This window comes from Homarus americanus, unplaced genomic scaffold (assembly GCF_018991925.1).
Source record: "Homarus americanus isolate GMGI-L3 unplaced genomic scaffold, GMGI_Hamer_2.0 scaffold11022, whole genome shotgun sequence".
NCBI lineage: Eukaryota > Metazoa > Arthropoda > Malacostraca > Decapoda > Nephropidae > Homarus > Homarus americanus.
Window position 1 is genome coordinate 9,010,796 of NW_024737068.1, and position 22,654 is coordinate 9,033,449.

The 22,654-nt window shown below is 39.4% G+C and overlaps 1 protein-coding gene across 1 annotated transcript; it reads left to right on the plus strand.

The window, feature by feature from the left end:
- The first annotated feature begins 7,356 nt into the window (after positions 1-7,356).
- On the plus strand, positions 7,357-22,432 carry LOC121872936. The gene is made up of 7 exons (XM_042376071.1): positions 7,357-7,554; positions 8,817-8,980; positions 11,983-12,162; positions 15,139-15,207; positions 16,098-16,200; positions 21,364-21,471; positions 21,998-22,432. The coding sequence occupies exons 1-7, from the start codon at positions 7,501-7,503 to the stop codon at positions 22,274-22,276; spliced, it is 957 nt and encodes a 318-aa protein (XP_042232005.1). The 5' UTR covers positions 7,357-7,500; the 3' UTR covers positions 22,277-22,432.
- The last annotated feature ends 222 nt before the right edge of the window (positions 22,433-22,654 follow it).

Genomic DNA, 22,654 nt, shown 5'->3' on the forward strand with positions numbered 1-22,654 from the left:
CTAGGAGTGTTATAATACTATAGGGTGTTATGGTACACTAGGGGGTGTTATAGTAACTAGGGGTGTTATGGTACACTAGGGGGGTGTTATGGTACACTAGGGGGTGTTATGGTACACTAGGGGGTGTTATGGTACAATTAGGGGGTTATGGCACCAGGTGTTATGGCACACTAGGGTGTTATGGGTACACTAGGGTGTTATGGCACTCAGGGGTGTTATGGTACACTAGGTGTTATGGTACACTAGGGTGTTATGGTGACACTGGGGTTATGGTACACTAGGTGTTGGTACACTAGGGTGTTATGTACACTAGGGGTGTTATGGTACACTAGGGGGTGTTATGGTACACTAGGGGGTGGTACACTAGGGGGTGGTACACTAGGGGTGTTAGCGGTACACAGGGGGTGTTATGGTACACTAGGGGGTGTTATGGTACACTAGGGGGGGTTATGGCACAGGGGTGTTATGGCACACTAGGGTGTTATGGCACACTTAGGGGTGTTATGGTACACTAGGTGTTGTTATGGCACACTAGGTGTTGGTACACTAGGTGTTATGGTACACTAGTGTTATGGTACCACCTGGGGTGTTATGGCACCAGGGGGTGTTATGGCACACTAGGTGGGTGTTATGGCACACTAGTGCTGGTGGTACACTAGTGTTATGGCGCACGGTGTTGGCAATTAGGGGTGTTGGTGGCACACTAGGTGTTGGCGGCACACTAGGGGTGTTGGGGCACACTAGTTATGGCACACTAGGGTGTGAGGGTACACCAGGGGTACACTAGGTGTTGCGCCACTAGGGTTATGGCACACTAGGGGGGTGCAAGGGTGGCAATTGTGCAACACTAGGTTGTGGCACACTAGGTGTTGGCACACTAGTTGTGGCACACCAGGTGTTATGGCACACTAGGGGGTGTTATGGTACACTAGGGGTGGTACACTAGGTGTTATGGTACACTAGGGGGGTTATGGCACACTAGGGGTGTTATGGCACACTAGGGGTTATGGCACACCAGGGTGTTATGGTACACTACAGGGTGTTGGCACACTAGGGGTAAGTGGCACACTGGGGTGTTATGGGGTATACCAGGTGGGGTGTTGCAATAATTAGGGGTGGGGTACACTAGGGGTGTTATGGTACACTAGGGGGTGTTGTGGTAAATAGCAAGGAGTGGTACACTGGGGGTGTTATGGTACACTGGGGTGCAATACTATAAGTTATGGCACACTAGGGGTGGTACACTAGGGGTGTTATGGCACACTAGGGGTGTGGTACACTTAGGGGTGTTATGTACACTAATTAGGGGGTGTTATGGCACTATTAGTGTTGGTGGCACATTAGGTGTGTATGGTACACTAGGGGGTAAGGCGTGACACTAGGGGGTGTTATGGTACACTAGGCGGTACACTAGGGTGGTATGCCAGGGGTGTTATGGTACACTCAGGTGTTATGGGTACAATTAGGGGTGTATGGTACACTTAGGGGTGGTAACACTAGGGTGTTAGGGGCACACTGGGGGTGTTATGGCACACCAGTGGGGCAGTAAACAATTAGGGGGTGTTATGGTCCACTAGGGTTATGGCACACTAGGTGGGTGGTGGCCACTAGGTGTTGTGGTACACTAAGGGGGTGTGGGCACTAGGGGTGTCACAGGGTGGTACACACTAGGGGGGGTTATGGACACTAGGGGGTTATGGTACACTAGGGGGTTATGGTACACTAGGGTGTTGTGTGGCACCTGGGGGTGTTATGGTACACTAGGGGTGTTGGCGGTACACTAGGGGTGGGGTACACTAGGGGTGTTGTGGCACACTTGGGGGGTGTTAGGGGGATGGCCACCAGGGTGTTATGGTACACTAGGTGTTGGCGGTACACAGGGGGTGTTATGGTACACTAGGTGTTATGGTCACACTAGGGGGGTAAGGGTGCGGCTATTAGGTGTTATGGTACACTAGGGGGGCAGTAAACTAGGGTGTGAGTGGCTCACTAGGGGGTGTTATGGCACACTAGGGTGTTGGTACACATTATGGGGAGGGGGCATATGTGTGGCACACTAGGGGTGGTGGCACACTAGTTATGGCACACTAGGGGGTGGTACACTAGGGGGGTGTTATGGCACTAGGGGTGTTGGTACACTAGGGGGGTTATGGGTGTTATGGTACACTAGGGGGGTGCGGCAATTAGGGTGTATGGCACACTAGGGGGTGTTATGGCTCACTGGGGTGTTAGGTGGCACACTAGGGGTGATTGGAAAGGGGGTGTTATGGGGTAAGGGTAATTAGGGGAAGAGGTTATTAGCAGGGTGTCACTAGAGGTACACTAGGGGGTAAGGGCACACTAGGGGAGGGGTGTTATGGTACACTAGGTGTTATGGTACACTAGGTGTATGGTACACTAGGGGGGTGGTACACAATTAGGGGGTGTTATGGTACACTAGGGGGTGTTAGTGGTACACTAGGAGGGTGTTATGGTACACTAGAGGGTGTTAGGTAGCAATAAAGGGGGGTGTTATGGGTACACTAGGGGTGTTATGGTACACTAGGGGGTGTTATGGCACTACTAGGGGTTATGGTACACTAGGGGTTATGGTACACTAGTGTTGGTAACACTAGGAGGGTGTTATGGCACACTAGGGGTGTTATGGTACACTAGGGGGTGTTATGGTACAAGGGGGTGTTATGGTGGTACACTAGGAGTGTTGCACAGGGGGTTATGGTACACTAGGTAAGCAGGCACACTAGGTTATTATGGTACTGGGGGGTATCTCACCTTCACAAAAATCGTTCATATAGTCTCAAAAAACGTTCATATAGCCTCAAAAAACGTTCATATAGCCTCAAAAAGCGTTCACATAGCCTCAAAAACGTTATTACACCACCACAAAAAAACGTTGCAATAAAACAGGAATTTGTATAGAAGGGCGGGAGAGAGGAGGAGGAGGAGGTGGGTAAGAGAGGGTGGTATGGAGGGAGAGAGAACCTGTCTGACTCTAACACTAAAATGTCACCGGCAAAATACACAAGGCAATATCAATAAGTGTCTCAACCTGACCAGTTAAAAGACGGAACAATTATTATACCAGAGGGGGAAGGAGGTGGTGACAACAGTGGTCTATTTATATAAGTATTGTCCACCCCAAAAAAGTCAGTCATATCTATTGTAAGATTATATATTGTAAAATTAAATATTGTAATTATCTGTCATGGAAATTCAGGTGTAAGGGAAGTGGTTTTTCTTTAATGTTCGGTCAATTGTGGACTGTGGGTGTAGTAATGGATGCTAGGGTGAGCGATAGTGAACCATGGATTGTGGGGAATGGTTATTTAATTGTGTTGTATGTAGGGGTAGTTGAGAGTAATGTCTGTTATTATCAATAGAAGAGATTTGATCGGGGGAATGGAGGGAGACTAGTAGTAGTAGTAGTAGTAGTAGTAGTAGTAGTAGTAGTAGTAGTAGTAGTAGTAGTGGTGGTGGCATAGAACTAAAACACTCACTTTCACACTTGTTGATATAATAGTATAATGATGATGATAATAATAATAATAATAATAATAATAATAATAATAATAATAATAATAATAATAATAAACTCCCTGGTTGAAATCTTGATTAAATCTTTAACTAGCGCGTAATTGAATCTCTCTGTGTATCAAATTTAAATTAACCAATGAAAATAATCGTAGACGTTATATCTTAAAACGACTACTGCTAATTTATTTATCAACAGCCTCCCTCTCCCGTCTCCCTTTTCCCTCCCCTCTCTCTCTCTCTCCCCTGCCCCTCCTCCCCCGACACACCGAAATTGAATTCAAACACCATAGAAAGTGACATATAAATAATTATTATAATCCCCGAAGGAAATAATGATCGTTGGAAGGTCAGGTAAACTTTAAAAATGTATTTATCTGGTGAAAATAATGGTGTTTGGGTGTACCAGCTGACCGCCTGGCCCGCGCTGACTCAAATGGAAATATGAGTCAGCTGCTCTTCGTTAAATTGGCTGAATATCAATTATTTATTATTATCATTGTTTATTATTATTAATGTCTTGAGCCATTAGTGAACGGGTGCATCAAGTGTACCTATTGGCAGGTTGAGAAAGAAGATACTCAATCTTATCTTTAGGCTAGCTGGAACATCGACCTTGGAGACGAGCCTGCAGAAGTGTCTACCCGGCTGCTACTCCCTTCCCCTCTTCCTCCGTCTGTAGGTGTTGACAGATTTGATGTTGTTAAGAGTATAAGGTGTTGACAGAGTTGATGTTGTTAAGAGTATAAGGTGTTGACAGATTTGATGTTGTTAAGAGTATAAGGTGTTGACAGAGTTGATGTTGTTAAGAGTATAAGGTGTTGACAGAGTTGATGTTGTTAAGAGTATAAGGTGTTGACAGAGATAAGAGTATTGTTGACAGAGTTGATGTTGTTAAGAGTATAAGGTGTTGACAGAGTTGATGTTGTTAAGAGTATAAGGTGTTGACAGAGTTGATGTTGTTAAGAGTATAAGGTGTTGACAGAGTTGATGTTGTTTAGAGTATAAGGTGTTGACAGATATGATGTTGTTAAGAGTATAAGGTGTTGACAGAGTTGATGTTAAGAGTATAAGGTGTTGACAGAGTTGATGTTGTTAAGAGTATTAGGTGTTGACAGAGTTGATGTTGTTAAGAGTATAAGGTGTTGACAGAGTTGACAGAGTGTGATGTTAAGAGTATAAGGTGTTGACAGAGTTGATGTTGTTAAGAGTATTAGGTGTTGACAGAGTTGATGTTGTTAAGAGTATAAGGTGTTGACAGAGTTGATGTTGTTTAGAGTATAAGGTGTTGACAGATATGATGTTGTTAAGAGTATAAGGTGTTGACAGAGTTGATGTTAAGAGTATAAGGTGTTGACAGAGTTGATGTTGTTAAGAGTATTAGGTGTTGACAGAGTTGATGTTGTTAAGAGTATAAGGTGTTGACAGAGTTGATGTTGTTGTGTTGACAGAGTTGATGTTGAGTATAAGGTGTTGACAGAGTTGATGTTGTTTAGAGTATAAGGTGTTGACAGATATGATGTTGTTAAGAGTATAAGGTGTTGACAGAGTTGATGTTGTTAAGAGTATAAGGTGTTGACAGAGTTGATGTTGTTAAGAGTATAAGGTGTTGACAGATATGATGTTAAGAGTATAAGGTGTTGACAGAGTTGATGTTAAGAGTATAAGGTGTTGACAGAGTTGATGTTGTTAAGAGTATAAGGTGTTGACAGAGTTGATGTTGTTAAGAGTATTAGGTGTTGACAGATATGATGTTAAGAGTATAAGGTGTTGACAGAGTTGATGCTGTTAAGAGTATAAGGTGTTGACAGAGTTGATGTTGTTAAGAGTATAAGGTGTTGACAGTTGATGTTGTTAAGAGTATAAGGTGTTGACAGAGTTGATGTTGTTAAGAGTATAAGGTGTTGACAGATATGATGTTAAGAGTATAAGGTGTTGAGAGTTGATGTTGTTAAGAGTATAAGGTGTTGACAGAGTTGATGTTAAGAGTATAAGGTGTTGACAGGGTTGATGTTGTTAAGAGTATAAGGTGTTGACAGATATGATGTTGTTAAGAGTATTAGGTGTTGACAGGGTTGATGTTGTTAAGAGTATAAGGTGTTGACAGAGTTGATGTTGTTAAGAGTATAAGGTGTTGACAGAGTTGATGTTGTTAAGAGTATTAGGTGTTGACAGATATGATGTTGTTAAGAGTATAAGGTGTTGACAGAGTTGATGATGTTAAGAGTATAAGGTGTTGACAGAGTTGATGTTAAGAGTATAAGGTGTTGACAGAGTTGATGTTGTTAAGAGTATAAGGTGTTGACAGATATGATGTTAAGAGTATAAGGTGTTGACAGAGTTGATGTTGTTAAGAGTATTAGGCGTTGACAGAGTTGATGTTGTTAAGAGTATAAGGTGTTGACAGAGTTGATGTTGTTAAGAGTATAAGGTGTTGACAGGGTTGATGTTGTTAAGAGTATAAGGTGTTGACAGAGTTGATGTTGTTAAGAGTATAAGGTGTTGACAGAGTTGATGTTGTTAAGAGTATTAGGTGTTGACAGATATGATGTTGTTAAGAGTATAAGGTGTTGACAGAGTTGATGTTGTTAAGAGTATATAATCCACTGTTAGAAAATTCAGTATTTTTTACATGTTTCTTCTGTATTTCCGACCAGGAAACCGTATAAATTTGAATTACATTTTTTTTCTGTAAAATATTTCAGACACACTCTTTCTCTGTTTCAATTTGTATAATTATCAATATGAACTGACATTTTATCATACTATATACACTTCATGATGCAAAGAACATTTATAATTACATGTTAATGCTGTTATTTCTATATGTAATTACTGAATATGCGGTTGGCGGTTGTTTGTGCTTCACGGTCGTCGTATGTCCGTGTTTGTTTACATTATTCCAAAGAGCGCCACATCATCACATGGGGGCGCTGGTGGAGTGGTACCGCTCTTGCCTCGCAAGCAAGATGTCACAGGTTCGATTCCCAGGCCGGCGGAAGTTGTTTGGACACTCTTCCTAGTCCCCTTGGTCCCTGTTCACCTAGCAGCAAAGTAGGTACCTGCTGTAAATCGAAAGTTGCAAATTCGTGTTCAGGGATAAGTTGTTGGAGCTTCCAATAACTTCCAACAATCTGTTAATTCAACAGATATTTTATGTAAAAATATATACAGGATCTCTCTAAATTATACAGAAAATGTTTTGCAATAATATAACCAGTGAATTCTCTGTAAATTTTACAAGACTTTTTTAACAGTGTTGGCAGAGCTCATATTGGCAGATTTACTGTTGTTAAGAGTAGGTGTGAGTAAAGCTGATGTAGTTAAGAGTAGATGTTGGCAGAATAGGTGTTGTTAAGAAGTAATATTGGCAGAACAATTTTTTTTCCAGCAGGTCATGCGACATTTTTGGGGGAAAGAGAAAATTAACGTGTTTATATAGTAAAGATAATCTATATTATTAAAAACAAATATATAAAGGTGATTTAAAACTTACGAGCATAGTATAACTGCCTTTAAATATGCTAATTACCTTGACTCTTCAATTATTTCAAAGATCATTAATTAACACTACTCAGAACCTCAATTAGAATGTAAAGTAGTACCTTTGTATGAAATCTGAACCAAATTTATTTTACGACCCTAGTGTCACAACGGAAGGTTAAGTGAGAGCAGGAGAAGGGGAGGAATCTCTGATATATAAACATTCGATAGTGACAACCACCACTCAAACAGATTATCACCTGGGACCAAATTCTATTCAGATAACTTGCGATAACCACGACTTTAATCACTGTCTTGAGGGTTAGGAGGAGTGAGACCCTGATAGAAGAGACGTCCCCGGCTTTACACTATCTACACCACCAGTATATACACCCAGTTACCACCTGATCACGTTCAACGTTTTAGTACCCGCCTGCAGAAGAGGGTAATCACATAGGAAGATCGCAACACTATACTGACGGAGAGATGAAGTGGGCAGCAGCGATTATGGCGGTGACGGCCGCTCTAACTATGCACCAGGTATAATTTATCCCTGTTTTTGTTCGTAGATAATGCCACTGGAGTGCTTTGTTATGCCTCTTAAGGGGGTTTTAACGTTCTGAGTGCCAGAACCCCTGTGCATGCTAGGTAGTTATGCCTCGGTTCCCAGTGTTATAAAACAAATACTCTTGAACATGCTTGTAAAATGGGTATAAGGCTTCAAATATACCTTAGTTACTGGGTATAAGGCTTCAAGTATACCTTAGTTACTAGGAATAAGGCTTCAAATATACCTTAGTTACTGTATATAAGGCTTCAAGTATACCTTAGTTACTGGGTATAAGGCTTCAAGTATACTTTAGTTACTGGGTATAAGGCTTCAAGTATACCTTAGTTACTGGGTATAAGGCTTCAAGTATACCTTAGTTACTGGATTAAGGCTTCAAGTATACCTTAGTTACTGGGTATAAGGCTTCAAGTATACCTTAGTTATTGGGTATAAGGCTTCAAGTATACCTTAGTTACTGGGTATAAGACTTGAAATATACCTTAGTTACTGGGTATAAGGCTTCAAGTATACCTTAGTTACTGGGTATAAGGCTTCAAGTATACCTTAGTTACTGGGTATAAGGCTTCAAGTACACCTTAGTTATGGGGATAAGGCTTCAAGTATACCTTAGTTACTGGGTATAAGGTTTCACATATACCTTAGTTACTAGGTATAAGGCTTCACGTATACCTTAGTTACTGGGTATAAGGCTTCAAGTATACTTTAGTTACTAGATATAAAGCTTCAAATATACCTTAGTTACTGGGTATAAGGCTTCAAGTATACCTTAGTTACTGGGTATAAGACTTCAAGTATACCTTAGTTACTGGGTATAAGGCTTCAAGTATACCTTAGTTACTTTGCAAATGGCTTCAAGTATATCTTAGTTACTGGGTATAAGACTTCAAGTATACCTTAGTTACTGGGTATAAGGCTTCAAGTATACCTTAGTTACTGGGTATAAGGCTTCAAGTATACCTTAGTTACTGGGTATATGACTTCAAGTATACCTTAGTTACTGGGTATAAGGCTTCAATTTTACCTAAGTTACTGGGTCTGTACACCAAAATGCGGGCCTCTCTTCCACAATCCCCATCTCACCTCCTTTCCTCTCCTGTACAATCCCCATCTAATCTCCTTCCCCCTCCTCCACAATCACCATCTAATCTCCTTCCCTCTCTTCCACAATCCCCATGTCACCTCCGTCCCTCTCCTCCACAATCCCCAACTCACCATCTTCCTCCTCCCACAGGTGTCAGGGATGCCCTTGACTGCCGACTCACTGATCGACACAATTCGTGAGGGCTTCTCCGTGCTCGACACTCGGAGGGACTTGTGGTCTGAAAACTACTCTTCCCTGAGGAACATGACCACCGAGAACAAGATGAAGCTTAAGGAACTTCTCTTCGTCAGCAAGTTAGTGGAAGTTAAGAAGTTAGCAGAAACACGTAGCTTATAGGGCTTGATTTGCTGTGGTTGCCAGATCGTTTTAGCAGAAGTTTAGGAGTTGGTGGTAATTGTCACTTAAATAATGAGATGAGGAATCTTTACTTTGGGTATCTACTGTAGGGGTAAATAACTGGTAAGGTGAATGCCCAACATGTAAGAGAGTTGTTGTTAGAGGGATGTGATGAATGATACTCTGTACTTGTGAGGAACGAAAGAAGTGGGTGATGATGATGATGATAATGATAATGGAGTTCTAGTGAGAAGAAAATATATACTGTAGAATAAGGATTGCCTGATAAGAGTCTTGAGGGAGGTAAGATAATGAATTGTATTTCATTAAAAGACCATGGGAATGGCAGTAATGAGGAAAGGGTGAAGACATTTACTGATGTGAATGGGAGTTAAAGACGAACCGACAGATTGAATGTTGATGAGGTGAATGCATGTAGATTATGTTTCATCATTTCTTTAATTGTGATGTGTATGACTTTGGAGCGCCAACCTACTGTGAGGGTAAACATGGCCATTGTAAAGGCTAATAAAAAGAACTAGGGAGTAGATAAGCCCAAAAGAGAAAACTGTGTTATTTGGACACATTGTTTGTCGTGTTAGAAATTTATGGCGATTCCAAGAGATATTCATTGGACACAGAAAGACCAAGGAGAGAGAGATATTCTCCCATATTCTGCGTGACCGCTCGTTTTCGTATAAACCAACAGTAATACTTTTATCCTCTTCACCACTGATCGGCTCGTTATCCGCTTGAGCGAACGGTAACTTCTCTGTTACGCAATGTTGGCAAGTACTGGGCATGCACCGGCTCCTGAATGTACCTAAACCTGCTCCAGTGTTGGTCAATTCTGGTCTTGAAAGAGCTCACACTCAGTGCCGACACAACACTTTCTGGTAGATTGTTCCAAGAGTTCACAACTATCACTCCGAAAAAGTTACCCCCCTCACAGTTTTCTAGACCTGCGGCTTCTTCAATCTTGAGCTGTGACCCTGTGTGGGGCGAGCGTCCGCCAGCTTCAAATAAGGACACTCGACTGAGTAGTGCCTAGTTTGTTTGGGAAAACCCGAGAAAAGAGTTCATATTCTCAACTGTTCAACTATGCTGTACCTTCTTCAGAAACAAATATAGTTCAGGTTTGTTTTGGGTTTCATTAGAAACAAGGCTGCCAACATGGTCATATAACTAATGGAACATAACAAAACGTATTTCATATTTGTTTGAAATGTATAACTCGATTATCTCTCTCAGGCGATTATTACTGATTATTATATAAAAAAACACTGAAACAATTATCTAATAAGAGGTATCAGTGATTTGTTATAAATCTGTGTGTGTGTATATATATATACAGGTATATGTATAATCAACGACCTCACCAGCCATGACTCGAACCCTCGACCTAATGCATGGGACCAGGGAACACTACCGACCATACCACAAGAGCACTAAAAGCAGTTCTAGACTATGTGATATTTCACACAAAGCCTGTTCATCGAGCTGATGGCGCCATGAACCTTTCATTGGGAACTGCCCGTGCTGCTTATGTGGATGTCAGTAGCCTTTTACCGAATTCAGCTGGTATGAAACACGAGGTACCATGTATACTTATATGTTCAAAGTCCGCGTGTTATATGGACTAAAAATGAAGTGTGTGTATATATATATATATATATATATATATATATATATATATATATATATATATATATATATATATATATATATATATATATATATATATATATATATATATATATATATATATATATATATATATATATATATATATATATATATATATATATATATATATATATATATATATATATATATATATATATATATATATATATATGTGTGTGATTTTCAGCAAAATCTAATATTTGGCCTAAAACCACCAAAAATGTAATTCTTCCACCTTACAATTTTTTTTACCAAAACATACTTTTTTCTCAGAATTGAAATTTAAGGGGTTTAAATAATTAAGTATTTTCAGAATAACACACAAACCCTAAATCACACCTTGGAAACCCATAGTTGATGTGTAATTAGCCTTGAAAAATGTCAGTAAAATATTTCAAGGTCATTTTGGCCACTAATTACTCTGCAATCGAATCGTTGACCACATATTCATAATCAGCAAGCTCAGGAGTACTCATACTGTGATTTTCAGCAAAATCTAATATTTGGCCTAAAACCACCAAAAATGTAATTCTTCCACCTTACAATTTTTTTTACCAAAACATACTTTTTTCTCAGAATTGAAATTTAAGGGGTTTAACTAATTAAGTACTTTCAGAATAACACACAACCCCTAAATCACACCTTGGATACCCATAGTTGATGAGTAATTAGCATTGAAAAATGCTGGACCACATATATTTATAATCACGATTCGATTGCAGAGTAATTAGTGGCCAAAATGACCCTTGAAATATTTTAATGACATTTTTCAATGCTAATTACTCAACTATGGGTTTCCAAGGTGTGATTTAGGGTTTGCGTGTTATTCTGAAAGTACTTAATTGGTTAAACCCCTTAAATTTCAATTCTGAGAAATTAATATTTTGGTCAAAAATATACCAGCACTTCTCCAACTCTTAAAGTCAGGTACCCATTCACAGCTGGGTGGACTGGGGGTGCCCCAAGTTTAAACCAACAATCCCTAAAATATGACATTAGTACTAAACCCGCATGGTTGCCAAACCCCATTTCATATTTTAATACCTGTATGTTCAAAGATTCACTGAGAATGTTTTGCATGTATGAAGGAGCTGTACAGGTGTATGTAAAAGTATTGTATGTGTGTGTGTTTAAATTTTATCAAATAGGTCACTAAATCCTCACTGCTGAAAATTTACAAATATTCTTTGCCATTTCTTACTTATAGTACAGCATAACTTTTAAGGCATCTTACTGTAGGGTAGTAACAGCTGCATACCTCATCCACATGCAGGTTGGCCTTACCCTTTGTCTGGCAACTGTACAAAACCCAGATCCAGGACCTTAAGGATTTCCTGCAAAAATCTCCTCAAGTGAACCAAGTCCTGCCCTACTCTACATCTGTATCAGGTTACAATGCTAGCGGTACTTACTTCCATGCAGAGTTGATGCTCTTACTTAACCGTTACCACAAGTAAGTTGTACATTTAAGTTTAGGGAGTTGGCACAATGCTCTTTTTGATGCATATGGTATGTGTGAGAAAATGATGTTTAATGTATTTATAATCCTAACAATAACACATTAAGGGGTCACATTAGGAGTTGAGTGTTGCTATGGTACTGGTTTTAGAACCTACTATACAGTATGCAGTCTTCCCAGGACTCTGCTGGGTCACAGCACTGTATTGAACTCTGGCTCTTTGGTTGGAGATGGTGAGTGTATAGTACAGTATACTGAGAATACTATACTTAGTACTTATCAAATATGTTATTTATATCCCAGAAAATGTTCAGTTTAAGTTAAGAGAAGTCGGTAATAGGCATGACCTAATCTTCTCAAGGAATGTCCTAAATTTCCATAATATCTGAAGTAAACTTAAGTTACTAGTACGTACCAAAAGTAAACTTATTTTAAAAATTATAGTTCTGTTTATACACATACCTTTATACACATACCAGATAACTTTAGTTTTCATTAAACTCAAACTCATTTACCAGTACAGCACTGTGTCATAAGTAAACTCTAAGTACATAATTCATTTTAAAGGCTACAGTTCTGCTAAACTTCAGCAAAATTTAATAAAGTTTACTTCATTCTGGTATTAATTAACCTTTGATAAATACATTTCAGTACTCAGTAATCTCTTGCTAAACTTCAGTTGGTGGAGTTCTTTTTTTGTACAGTATTTCTGTGCTTCAACAAGTAAACTGTTTAAGCACAAACACAACAGTCAGTTCAGACAGTTATCATTAAAATGCTGAGAGAGATGTATTTCACAGTTTGTTTCTTGTTGCTTCATTGTATGCCTGTATCTGTGCTTCAACAAATTAATAATACTGTAATAATAATACAGTAATAAAAATTCATGGTTTATTGAAAGAGCATGGCAGCCAGAAGACTGAAAATATACTGTAACATAATTGGGAATGGATCGCTTGATTGGCAATTAATATACAAGTAACATAAGTCATAAGTGATACAAATATGATAATTATAATAACAAGGTGGGGAGGTCATACTACAGGGCATTTCAACATCGTAACAGTGCAAAAAAATAAGAATGGCAGGGAGTGAACACACTGGTTGACTGCGAGTTGTTGATAATTTTTACAATGGTTGGGACTGGACTGTTCTTATAGCAATCATTACATGCTCATATGGGCTGGATGCGGTTATGATGTCGAACAGCAATTCACAGATGAGGGATCTCGGGTAGAAGCAGGAGCCAGTGTTGAGGATGGTGCAGAATCTTCTCCCCAAATTTGCAAATGAGGTCATGATGATGACCAGAGAGAGCCGAGAGGGTCAGTGTGTTGAGTGCTTCTTGATATGTGGAGTAGGAGGAGGAGAGAATAATCTTGCACGCTCTCATCTGCACCTTTTCTAGGTGTTTCCGTTGTGTGGCATTTAGAAGTAAGCACTGAGGAGCTCGGGCACAGGAACTCCAAGGGATTTGAGTCGGCAGAGATGGAGACGAAAACTGGAGGATTTGACAATTGTACTGACTATGTTTTCCAATTTAGTTTGTTAACTTTAGTGATGCCGAGGAGCTTGGTGGAGTCCACAACCTGGAGTGTGTTGAGGCCGAAAGTAATGGTGCAAGGTGGAACAAGGCCAGAGGAGAGGTTGATGTGCATAACCATGGTCTTGGTATGGTTGATGGTGATATGGTTGTTGGTAGTCCAATTTTGGAGACTTCAGTATATTCTGGAGGGCACTGTAATTGAAAGCCAAGTTGTTCACACTGATCCCAATGGTGGAGTCGTTGACATACTTCCAGCGAGCAGAGGTTTCTCTTATGGCATCATTGATAAGCATGAGGAAGCAGAGCGGTCCCTCTTGGTGCCTTGGGGGATGTCACAGGTGAGTGACTGAAAAGTGGAGCCAGCCCCTTGGAAGCATACAGCTTGGTGTTGGTCATTGAGGAAGTCTGTAAGCCATGTTAAAAGACTTCTCCGAAACCCGAGGTCGATAGCTTTGTTGATGATTAAATTGTGGTCGACTAGGTCAAACGCCTTGGTGAGCCTTGACAGCCACAGACATCTTTCGTTTTTCCAGATGGCGGTACAGTATATGTAGTTGAGAAAGCTGACAAAACAGTGAGTGGTGGAAGAAGTTTTCATATTGCCAAATTGCTAAGGATCTATGGTGTAGCATCTTACATGATTTAATGGGAGAATGAGAAGCCACATGCTGATTCTTACTCAGGTCGTTTATTGTTGTTGTGTACCACGTGCCTAACACATTCGTGATTACACAGGCCTGAACACATTCTAACTTTGCTAAGAAGTAACAATATATAATGTATATATAATCAATAAAGGCAGCATATAAACATACACATATATATCATATGGCACCTACAATTTCAGCATAGAATCAGTCAAAAATGAAACTTTTGCAGATTAAGCTGGGTATTGGGGTGATGGCAATGGGTAGTAGTTCATTTAAGGATTGTGGGCTGGTTGACTTGGGCACTGGTGACATACATATTAAGTCTTCCAGTCTGCACACTGAATCACTTCATACACTAGAGTCTAGACTACAGGTAGTAAATATTGTGTACAGCCGTTAAGACAGTGGACTCGTAACACTTGTCTTGCCCGTGGTGTCCACCGTTTCTGTGTGGATGTTGGTCACACTAGAATAACCCGTTATAGTACATCCTTCTTTCCTCACACAGCCAAACTGTGGAAATGCTCTGCCTTCTTCTGTGTTTCCATACTCTTACAATGTCTCGCTTCAAAAAGCTGGTTTTCTGGCATCTTCGTGGTGTAGATTAATACAGTCTTTTTCTCTTCTATTTTTAATTTCTTTTTAGTCTTATTTTTTGCCTCCTAAGCCCCATTAGGGGTCAATGACCTGTGTCCAGGTGGGCTATTCCCCGTAAAATAAAAATATTTAAGTTTCAGGTGCGATAACATTTTCTGATTCTTAATACAGTATTAGTTTTCAGATAGATATCATTCAGGACACAACAAAACACATCTTCCTTCTGGCATTTGACTTCAAAGCAAGGTAATACTCTACTGTATATTCTGTACTGTGTGGGATGGCCTCCTCTTTTAATAAAATCTCTCATTTCCATTTTCATACAAAATTCTCATTCTGACTTTTCAATGCCCCTTATTTCAGGTTGTTGCTCTATGCAAATGTTATTATTAAGCATATACAAGATGTTAGTATAGATACTGATGGTGAAATCACAAATTCTAATGTAATGTACTGTACTGTACAGTACAGTACTGTACAGTATATGTAATCTTTTAATGACTACTGTACTATTAAACCTTCTTACAAATATAATTACTGTAATACAGTACCAGTACTCTTCTGTTCTGTCTATACAGTATTCCTTTTATCTGAAATTGTAATGCCTACTGAATGTCGCTATAATCTCAGCTACTGTATACTGTAGCTGTTTTAAGTTATACACAAGACTGCGCATATCTAAAGTACAAGCATTAAGATGGACGGTCATAAAAGAGGTTACACACTTGTAAATGTTGACTGAGAAGAACAAGTAACAGAAAGATGTGTGATGCTATAATGGGAGGTGATATTTAAATGGACTACTGTATACAAAACTGGGCAGATTATTAGCATCTGTATTGTGTTTAAAAAATACTCACATAGGAGGAAGTGGACTGGGTGAACTAATAAAGTACTGTATTTAACTCACTCAGCCCTAAACCTTAATTATCAGATATGCTTCTTCTTATTCTCCATCTTTCCATGAATCTCAGTGTTGTTGGCATCTTTAGAAATTTGCTTTTAATGTTTTGCTCGAGACGATTATGGAAGGAACAGTGTGGAAAATGCTATAATAGGGATCAAAAGAAACTAGCTACATTTCCTTTAGTATTTCATCCTAAAATCTGACTTTCTCTGCGTTTTCCATTATCCAGGCGTGCGGTACTTGGTAACAAGAACACTGATGGGGAAGTCAATGAGCGTGTAGAACTGGAAGGTGACCAGTTCCCTGCCATCAACCTACATGAGCCCTTTAGAGTAAGTCACTGTCTTTCTATTGTGACATTGGTGCTGCCTAACACATGTAAACTCACTTCATTATCCTGCAATACATTATTGTTCCTTTCCTTTTGTCCATCTAATATTGTTTCTGTCCTCAGTGATGAATTCTCTACCTCACCCCACCTGTCCTCCTACACTGGCTTTAACATCCTGGCAGCTGTGATAGATTTCCTCTTTCTCACTGGTACAGATACTCCCATCTTCGTACGCTGATATTATATGCTTATGGACATCAGGCATCCAATTTTATGTACAATATACAAGAGCCATGGTTAAGAGATGAAACACTGCACCTAAATGAAAGTTTAGTCACTGTATTGTAAATGTAGCAAATATGTAACATTATTTGTGGATGTTCTGTAAATTAATGCTGCATACTGTACTGTACAGTTTATTGTAATATTAGAATTCAAGTACTGTACACTAAACTCTTGCCAATATAATTTTGTCATGGGTTTTGGGTCGATCAAATTAGCCCATTATATATATATAATTACCCCAACATAATGAAATTACAGGGTACAGGGTACCTCAAAAAAAAAAAAAAAAAAACAGAAACCAGAAAACACAGTAAAAGGTAAGCAATTTTGAAAAGGATATAATAGAATAATAAAAACATCTAAGGCCACCTCATATACACAGTATAGTATAATTGTATGTATACACAAGTATCCCTTCTTACTTATGAGGGATAGGTTCCAGAAACCCACTGAGGCTCTTATTCAGGAAATCCTTGGATCAAGGTAAAGCACCTAGGGACTGGAAATCAGCCAACACCACCCCAAAACACAAGAAGGGTAGAAAAGGTGCAGCAGAAAACTACAGGCCGATCAACGTAATATCCTTAACCTACACATTAAATAGCCAACTTCAATAAAAGCCTAAAGAAGCATATGAAATACTATTGGCAGGTGTATGCATAATATCCATCTTTCAGTCATTCGTCAACTGACCATCTACAGGTACTACCATGGTCCAGTGTGGTCCATACCATCAGCTAGTCACCACCACCATGGACAACCCCATCAGCTAGTCACCACCACCATGTACAACCCCATCAGCTAGCCACCACCCCATCAGCTACATTTTTATTACTCTTATGACAATGATACAATACAATATGCATGTATGGTAAAAACTAAGAATGAGTCATATAATTATGCAAGTTGTGGTAATGAAGGATAAACTGTACTGAGAAGATTCACCATCGTGTTTTCCCTTTCATCATGGCTATTCATCAACTGTTGGTTCTTCACAATGCTCATGTCATTTAATAGTGTCTAATTTCACTATAAAAGGACATTTTTTCACTGTTTCTTAATACTGTACAATACATGTTGTGCTCAGCAGAGGACAGGTGGGTCTTCTTCGTGTTTTCCTTTTTTGCACTCATTATGCAGTGTCTTGATACATCTATAAGCGTCTAGTGAGTATATGCATTATTTTATTTTTTATCATACATATTAAAGTATCTTAATACGTGTACAGGTATACGAAAAACATTTGTAGTCTTTGAGAACTTTCAATATTTCACTAAACACAACCATATTGTATGAAGACAATTTTAGACAGGTGGTAGATTATATCATTGTAATTCATTGTAACTGTGTCCTTCACGTCTCATTATAATTGTAATTTTAAGTACAGTATATTCATTTACACTAATTTTTATTATCATGTAGTACACACTATTATGCTACTGTATTCAGTTAATTTTTTTAACTGTTTATTTAATTATTTTGTGATATTATGGTGATAATCATGTAAAATGATACCTGTATCGCTGTTCACCGGAACAATCGGTGCAGAAAACTTCCAGGAATGAGAGATTTCCAGTTAACGAGACGACTCTCTCAAAGCTGGAAAAAATTCCTCACCCCCCGCAATTTTCCAGGTACAGTACTCCCTCTTTATCGACGGATTTTTTATCGACGGTTTCGATTATCGACGGATTATTTAGCCGGATTTTTATTTTGGCTTTATTTGAACTCTGCGGGCCTTATTTGTACTTTCGCCACTAGGCGGCACTAGTGGCGTGACTAGCGTCTACCCGCGGCCCGCCTTCCCTGAACACAAACATCAGCCAAGCCGCGTGGGCAACAGTCTTTGATTTTCAACTTTTGCTGGTGGTTCATCACATCAACTTATATCACCATGCCTCCCAAACGACCTGCTGCTCCCTCTGGATCTACACCTAAGAGGGCAAGACGAGTGCTGACGCTGAATGAGAAGAATGAAGTGCTGAAACAACTCGACAGCGGTATGAGCTATGCAGCTGTTGGCCGCCACTTTGGGCTCAACGAATCCAGTGTGCGTGGAATTAAACAACGTGCAAAGGATCTGAAGCACGCTTTAGCTTCAAGTGCACCAGTGACATCAAAAGTGACAAGCCATGTGCGTGATGATGCCCTCATTAAAATGGAAAAAGCACTGAACATTTGGATAGAGGACCTAAACCGCCGCCGCATACCACTTGACTCGAAATTTATTAGGCAGAAAGCTAAGGAACTTTATGATAAATTTTCTAAAGGTGATGATCATGGTGTTGGTGATGGTGATGGTGATGATCAGGGTGATGGTGATAATCAGGGTGATGGTGATAATCAGGGCGATGGTGACAATTTGAAAAAATTTGCAGCTAGCAAAGGATGGTTCGAGAAATTCAGACATCGTTATGGGCTGCATAATATAAAAGTGACTGGCGAAGCAGCATCAGCAGACACTGTGGCAGGGGAAGCATACCCTGCAGAGTTTGCTAACCACATAGCACAAAAGGGTTATAGGCCGGAACAAGTTTTTAATGCTGATGAGACAGGCCTATGGTGGAAGAAGATGCCACGCCGAACCTACATCTCTAAAGAGGAAAAAAGTGCCCCTGGATTTAAAGTTGCGAAGGACCGAGTGACAGTGATGCTATGTGGGAATGCGGCAGGGCATATGATTAAGCCCATGTTGTTATACACTGCCGCACGACCTCGGGCTCTCAAAAATAAAAACATGAACTTGCTACCAGTTTTCTACAGGAACAACAAGAAAGCGTGGATGACATCTTATTTGTGCGTGGATTGGCTGAAAAACTGCTTTGCTAGAGAGGTGAAAAATTATCTGGATGAACTTGGCATGGAGTTCAAAGTGGTATTATATCTAGATAATTGCCCTGGCCACTCTGAAGAACTCAAGACTACCCACCCCAACATTGAGGTGGTTTTCCTGCCAAAAAACACCACCTCCATCATCCAGCCAATGGACCAGGGAGTCATTGTCGTGTTTAAGGCTAAATATGCAGAGAAGACTTTCAGCATGATTCGTGAGTGCCTTGATAAGGATGCTGATGTGACACCCAGAGAAATGTGAAAGAAATTTGATATTGCACAGTGCATAAACTTCATCGCTGAAAGCCACAATGAACTGTCGCAGAACTGTGTCCGATCATGTTGGAAAAAATTGTGGCCTGAAATTGTCCCAACATTCACAGGGTTCCCAACAGCCGAGCCTCAGTTACGCAACATAATAACTATGGCAAATGAAGTTGGAGGTGAAGGGTTCTCTGACCTAACAGCGGCAGAGGTGCAAGAAGAGTTATTGGGAAATGTTGGGGATCCATTTACAAGTGATGAACTAGAACAATTAGTGGAGCTGCAGGATGAAACAGAAGATGAAGTGAGTGATGATGAAAATAAGAACTTAACTTTAGATAATCTTGGTGAAGTAATAAGAATGAGTAAGGCCCTCTCTGCTCGTCTCTATGACATTGATCCCTCCCTTGATAGGTCCCTTAAAGCAAAGAGAGCTATTGAAAATGTTATGTTGCCATATATAGAACTGCAGAGGGAAATGAGAAGCAAGAAAGCACAGACCACCATCACCAACTTCTTCAGTCGCCGAGTGCTTGCCATCGCCGAACCTGCCGACACCTCACAACAACAAGACGTAGAAGCTGCCGGCACCTCACAACAACAAGACGCAGTACCTGCCCACACCCCTCAAGAAGATGCAGACCTTGACTAATCATACTCATCTGACCGGTCAGGCTTTTAATAAGCCTCAATCATCACACTTGTATATACTGTATACTGTATTGTTTACTGTAAGGACCGATGTTCACTTCAATAAATGAAATCGTAAGTTTGCTAGTATTTTTGTCCACTTATTATATTATTATTTATACACTATTATTTAAGGTTATGTGTAAAGGAAACGCATTAATGCTTAAAGGTACATTTATTCAACATATGCTAATAATAGTTAGAAAAATTACGTAACCATCACGGTATCGACGGTTTCTTTATCGACGGCCGTTTACAGAACGTAACCCCCGTCGATAAAGAGGGAGTACTGTAATGGGAAAAATATTTTCGGAAGTTCCAGAAATTTTGCATTTCATCATCTCTCAAACCTGGAAAAAACTCACCCATTTCCAGAATTTTCATGGTACTGTAGTGGGAAAATTTTCTTGGAATTTTCCAGAAAATGTGCCCCTCGGAAAATTGTTCCCAAAGCCGGAATTTTCCAGGAGATAATGCTGAACTTCATGTTATTCTAATGGATTTTTAAGTGTTACTGTAGAATATTTTCTTTTAGGAGGCAAGACTGCAAAAATGACCAAAATTGTTTGAGGAAACAAATTGTATCTTATGAAATCTATCAAATTAGCTCAAAATATTGAATTAGTGAGGGTTCAGTGTACATTCATATCTTTTGATATTACCTTTTAACCTCCTTCCTGTTAGAGGCCTTAAAGGGTTTCTCACATAATATATAACAGTAGTTAAGACGAAGACTATGAGCAAGACATTTTGTAAGCTTAGCCTTTATAGATCATTAAAGGTTAGTGCCCCCCCCCCCCACCACACACACACATAATTTTTTAGTGGTTAAACTTAAGGATGGCTAAGCTGGGGTAGGGGTAATCTTTAGGTGATCCATAAAGGCTACAATTTTGAAAGGTCTCGGACATGGTCTCAACTACATGACATCACTTATAAAGATTTTACATTTGTTCTCTCCATCATACCTTTCTTTTACAGTACTTATACTGTAGTCCTTTTTTTTTAGCTGATGGTAATAGACTAAGAAATTCTTTTTAAGCCTACTTTTTTAAATACAAGACTCATTATTGTGAGTTCATATTACTTATAGGTGAATATACAAGTAGATGATGACTGCATCTTTACTACAATCTGGCTGAAGAACTTCGACATGGATATACCAATGCCACTGCCAGTCAAACATCACTGGTGCTCAAAGGTTAGTCCATGTAGTTAGGTATCACCTAGGGAAACTCACTTCTTCTCTGTTCATTAGTGATGGCAATGGTAGAAACTCTTCCTATCATTTTAATGTATATTTTATACCAAAATATCTCTAACCCCTTCACAATGATGAGGCCACTTTTATTATTTTATTTGACTAATGCCAGGTGATTTTATTCAGCTTAATGGTGAACCTGTACACAGCGGGTTAAAGGAAGAAAGCTTTTCTTGGAAATACAGTACAAGCTTCCAACCTTTGTTCACTACAAAATCTGACAATCCCAAAATTTGATCCTTGTTGTAAAATCACCAAGTTACCCGGTAACGTTCACAAAAGAACTAAGTTATAATAAAGATTGTTGCAAGAGACTGCATTTATTTTTACTATGGTTCTATATTACTCAAGGACGACCATAAGTAAATGCTTTGTGTCATTTCATTTTACATTTTGGTAAAGTCAGTACAGTACAGTATTTCATTTGCTGAGGCAACCTACAAATTTATATCTTTTTCTTGTACAGGATTATTACCAAGTACAGAATACTGTTGTCAGAGTTGATTATGAACATGAATCCCCGAGCTCTGCAGTGTCTGAAGAATCCCAAGATAATGGTAACCATGATGAGGCAGATGACCATGATGAGGTGGATGACCATGATGAGGCGGAGGACCATGGTGAGGTGGATGACCATGAGGAGGTGGAGGACCATGGTGAGGTGGAGGACCATGGTCAGGTGGATGACCATCATGATATTCATCTCATTGCTGCAACCATCTATGAAGGCATTATCATGATATAGCCTTTTACAATGTCTTGGTAAGGTAACATAGCCAGTGTTTGCCATACCTGTTCACTAGATTTCATCAATTAGCTTTGTAACATAATTATGTTGAGACAGCAGTGTTAGACTCGTAAACTGTTGATGAAGAGAACAAAATAAACACATTTCAAGTTCCACACAGTGTATAAATGTCCCATGTCCTATGATGTTGCTTTCAACTATCTTAAATTTTGTACGAGTTTTATTTATTTATTTTTTTTTTTTACTAAATGATGGGCTAAATCCATCCTTAAATACTACCTTCAAAATGAACAACAAAACATCATATCTATTTTTATTTTGAGTTATTCATCAATAGGAAGGTGGATAATCTATGATTACCTCATGGAGAAGTGA

What these genes read in the sequence shown, in the direction of transcription:
- LOC121872936 (XM_042376071.1), top strand. Translation starts at nt 7,501, where the DNA reads ATGAAGTGGGCAGCAGCGATTATGGCGGTGACGGCCGCTCTAACTATG. An exon ending in TTACTTAACCGTTACCACAA is followed by an intron (nt 12,163 to 15,138) that starts GTAAGTTGTACA and finishes ATACAGTATTAG; the next exon opens with TTTTCAGATAGATATCATTC. An exon ending in ACCTACATGAGCCCTTTAGA is followed by an intron (nt 16,201 to 21,363) that starts GTAAGTCACTGT and finishes TATTACTTATAG; the next exon opens with GTGAATATACAAGTAGATGA.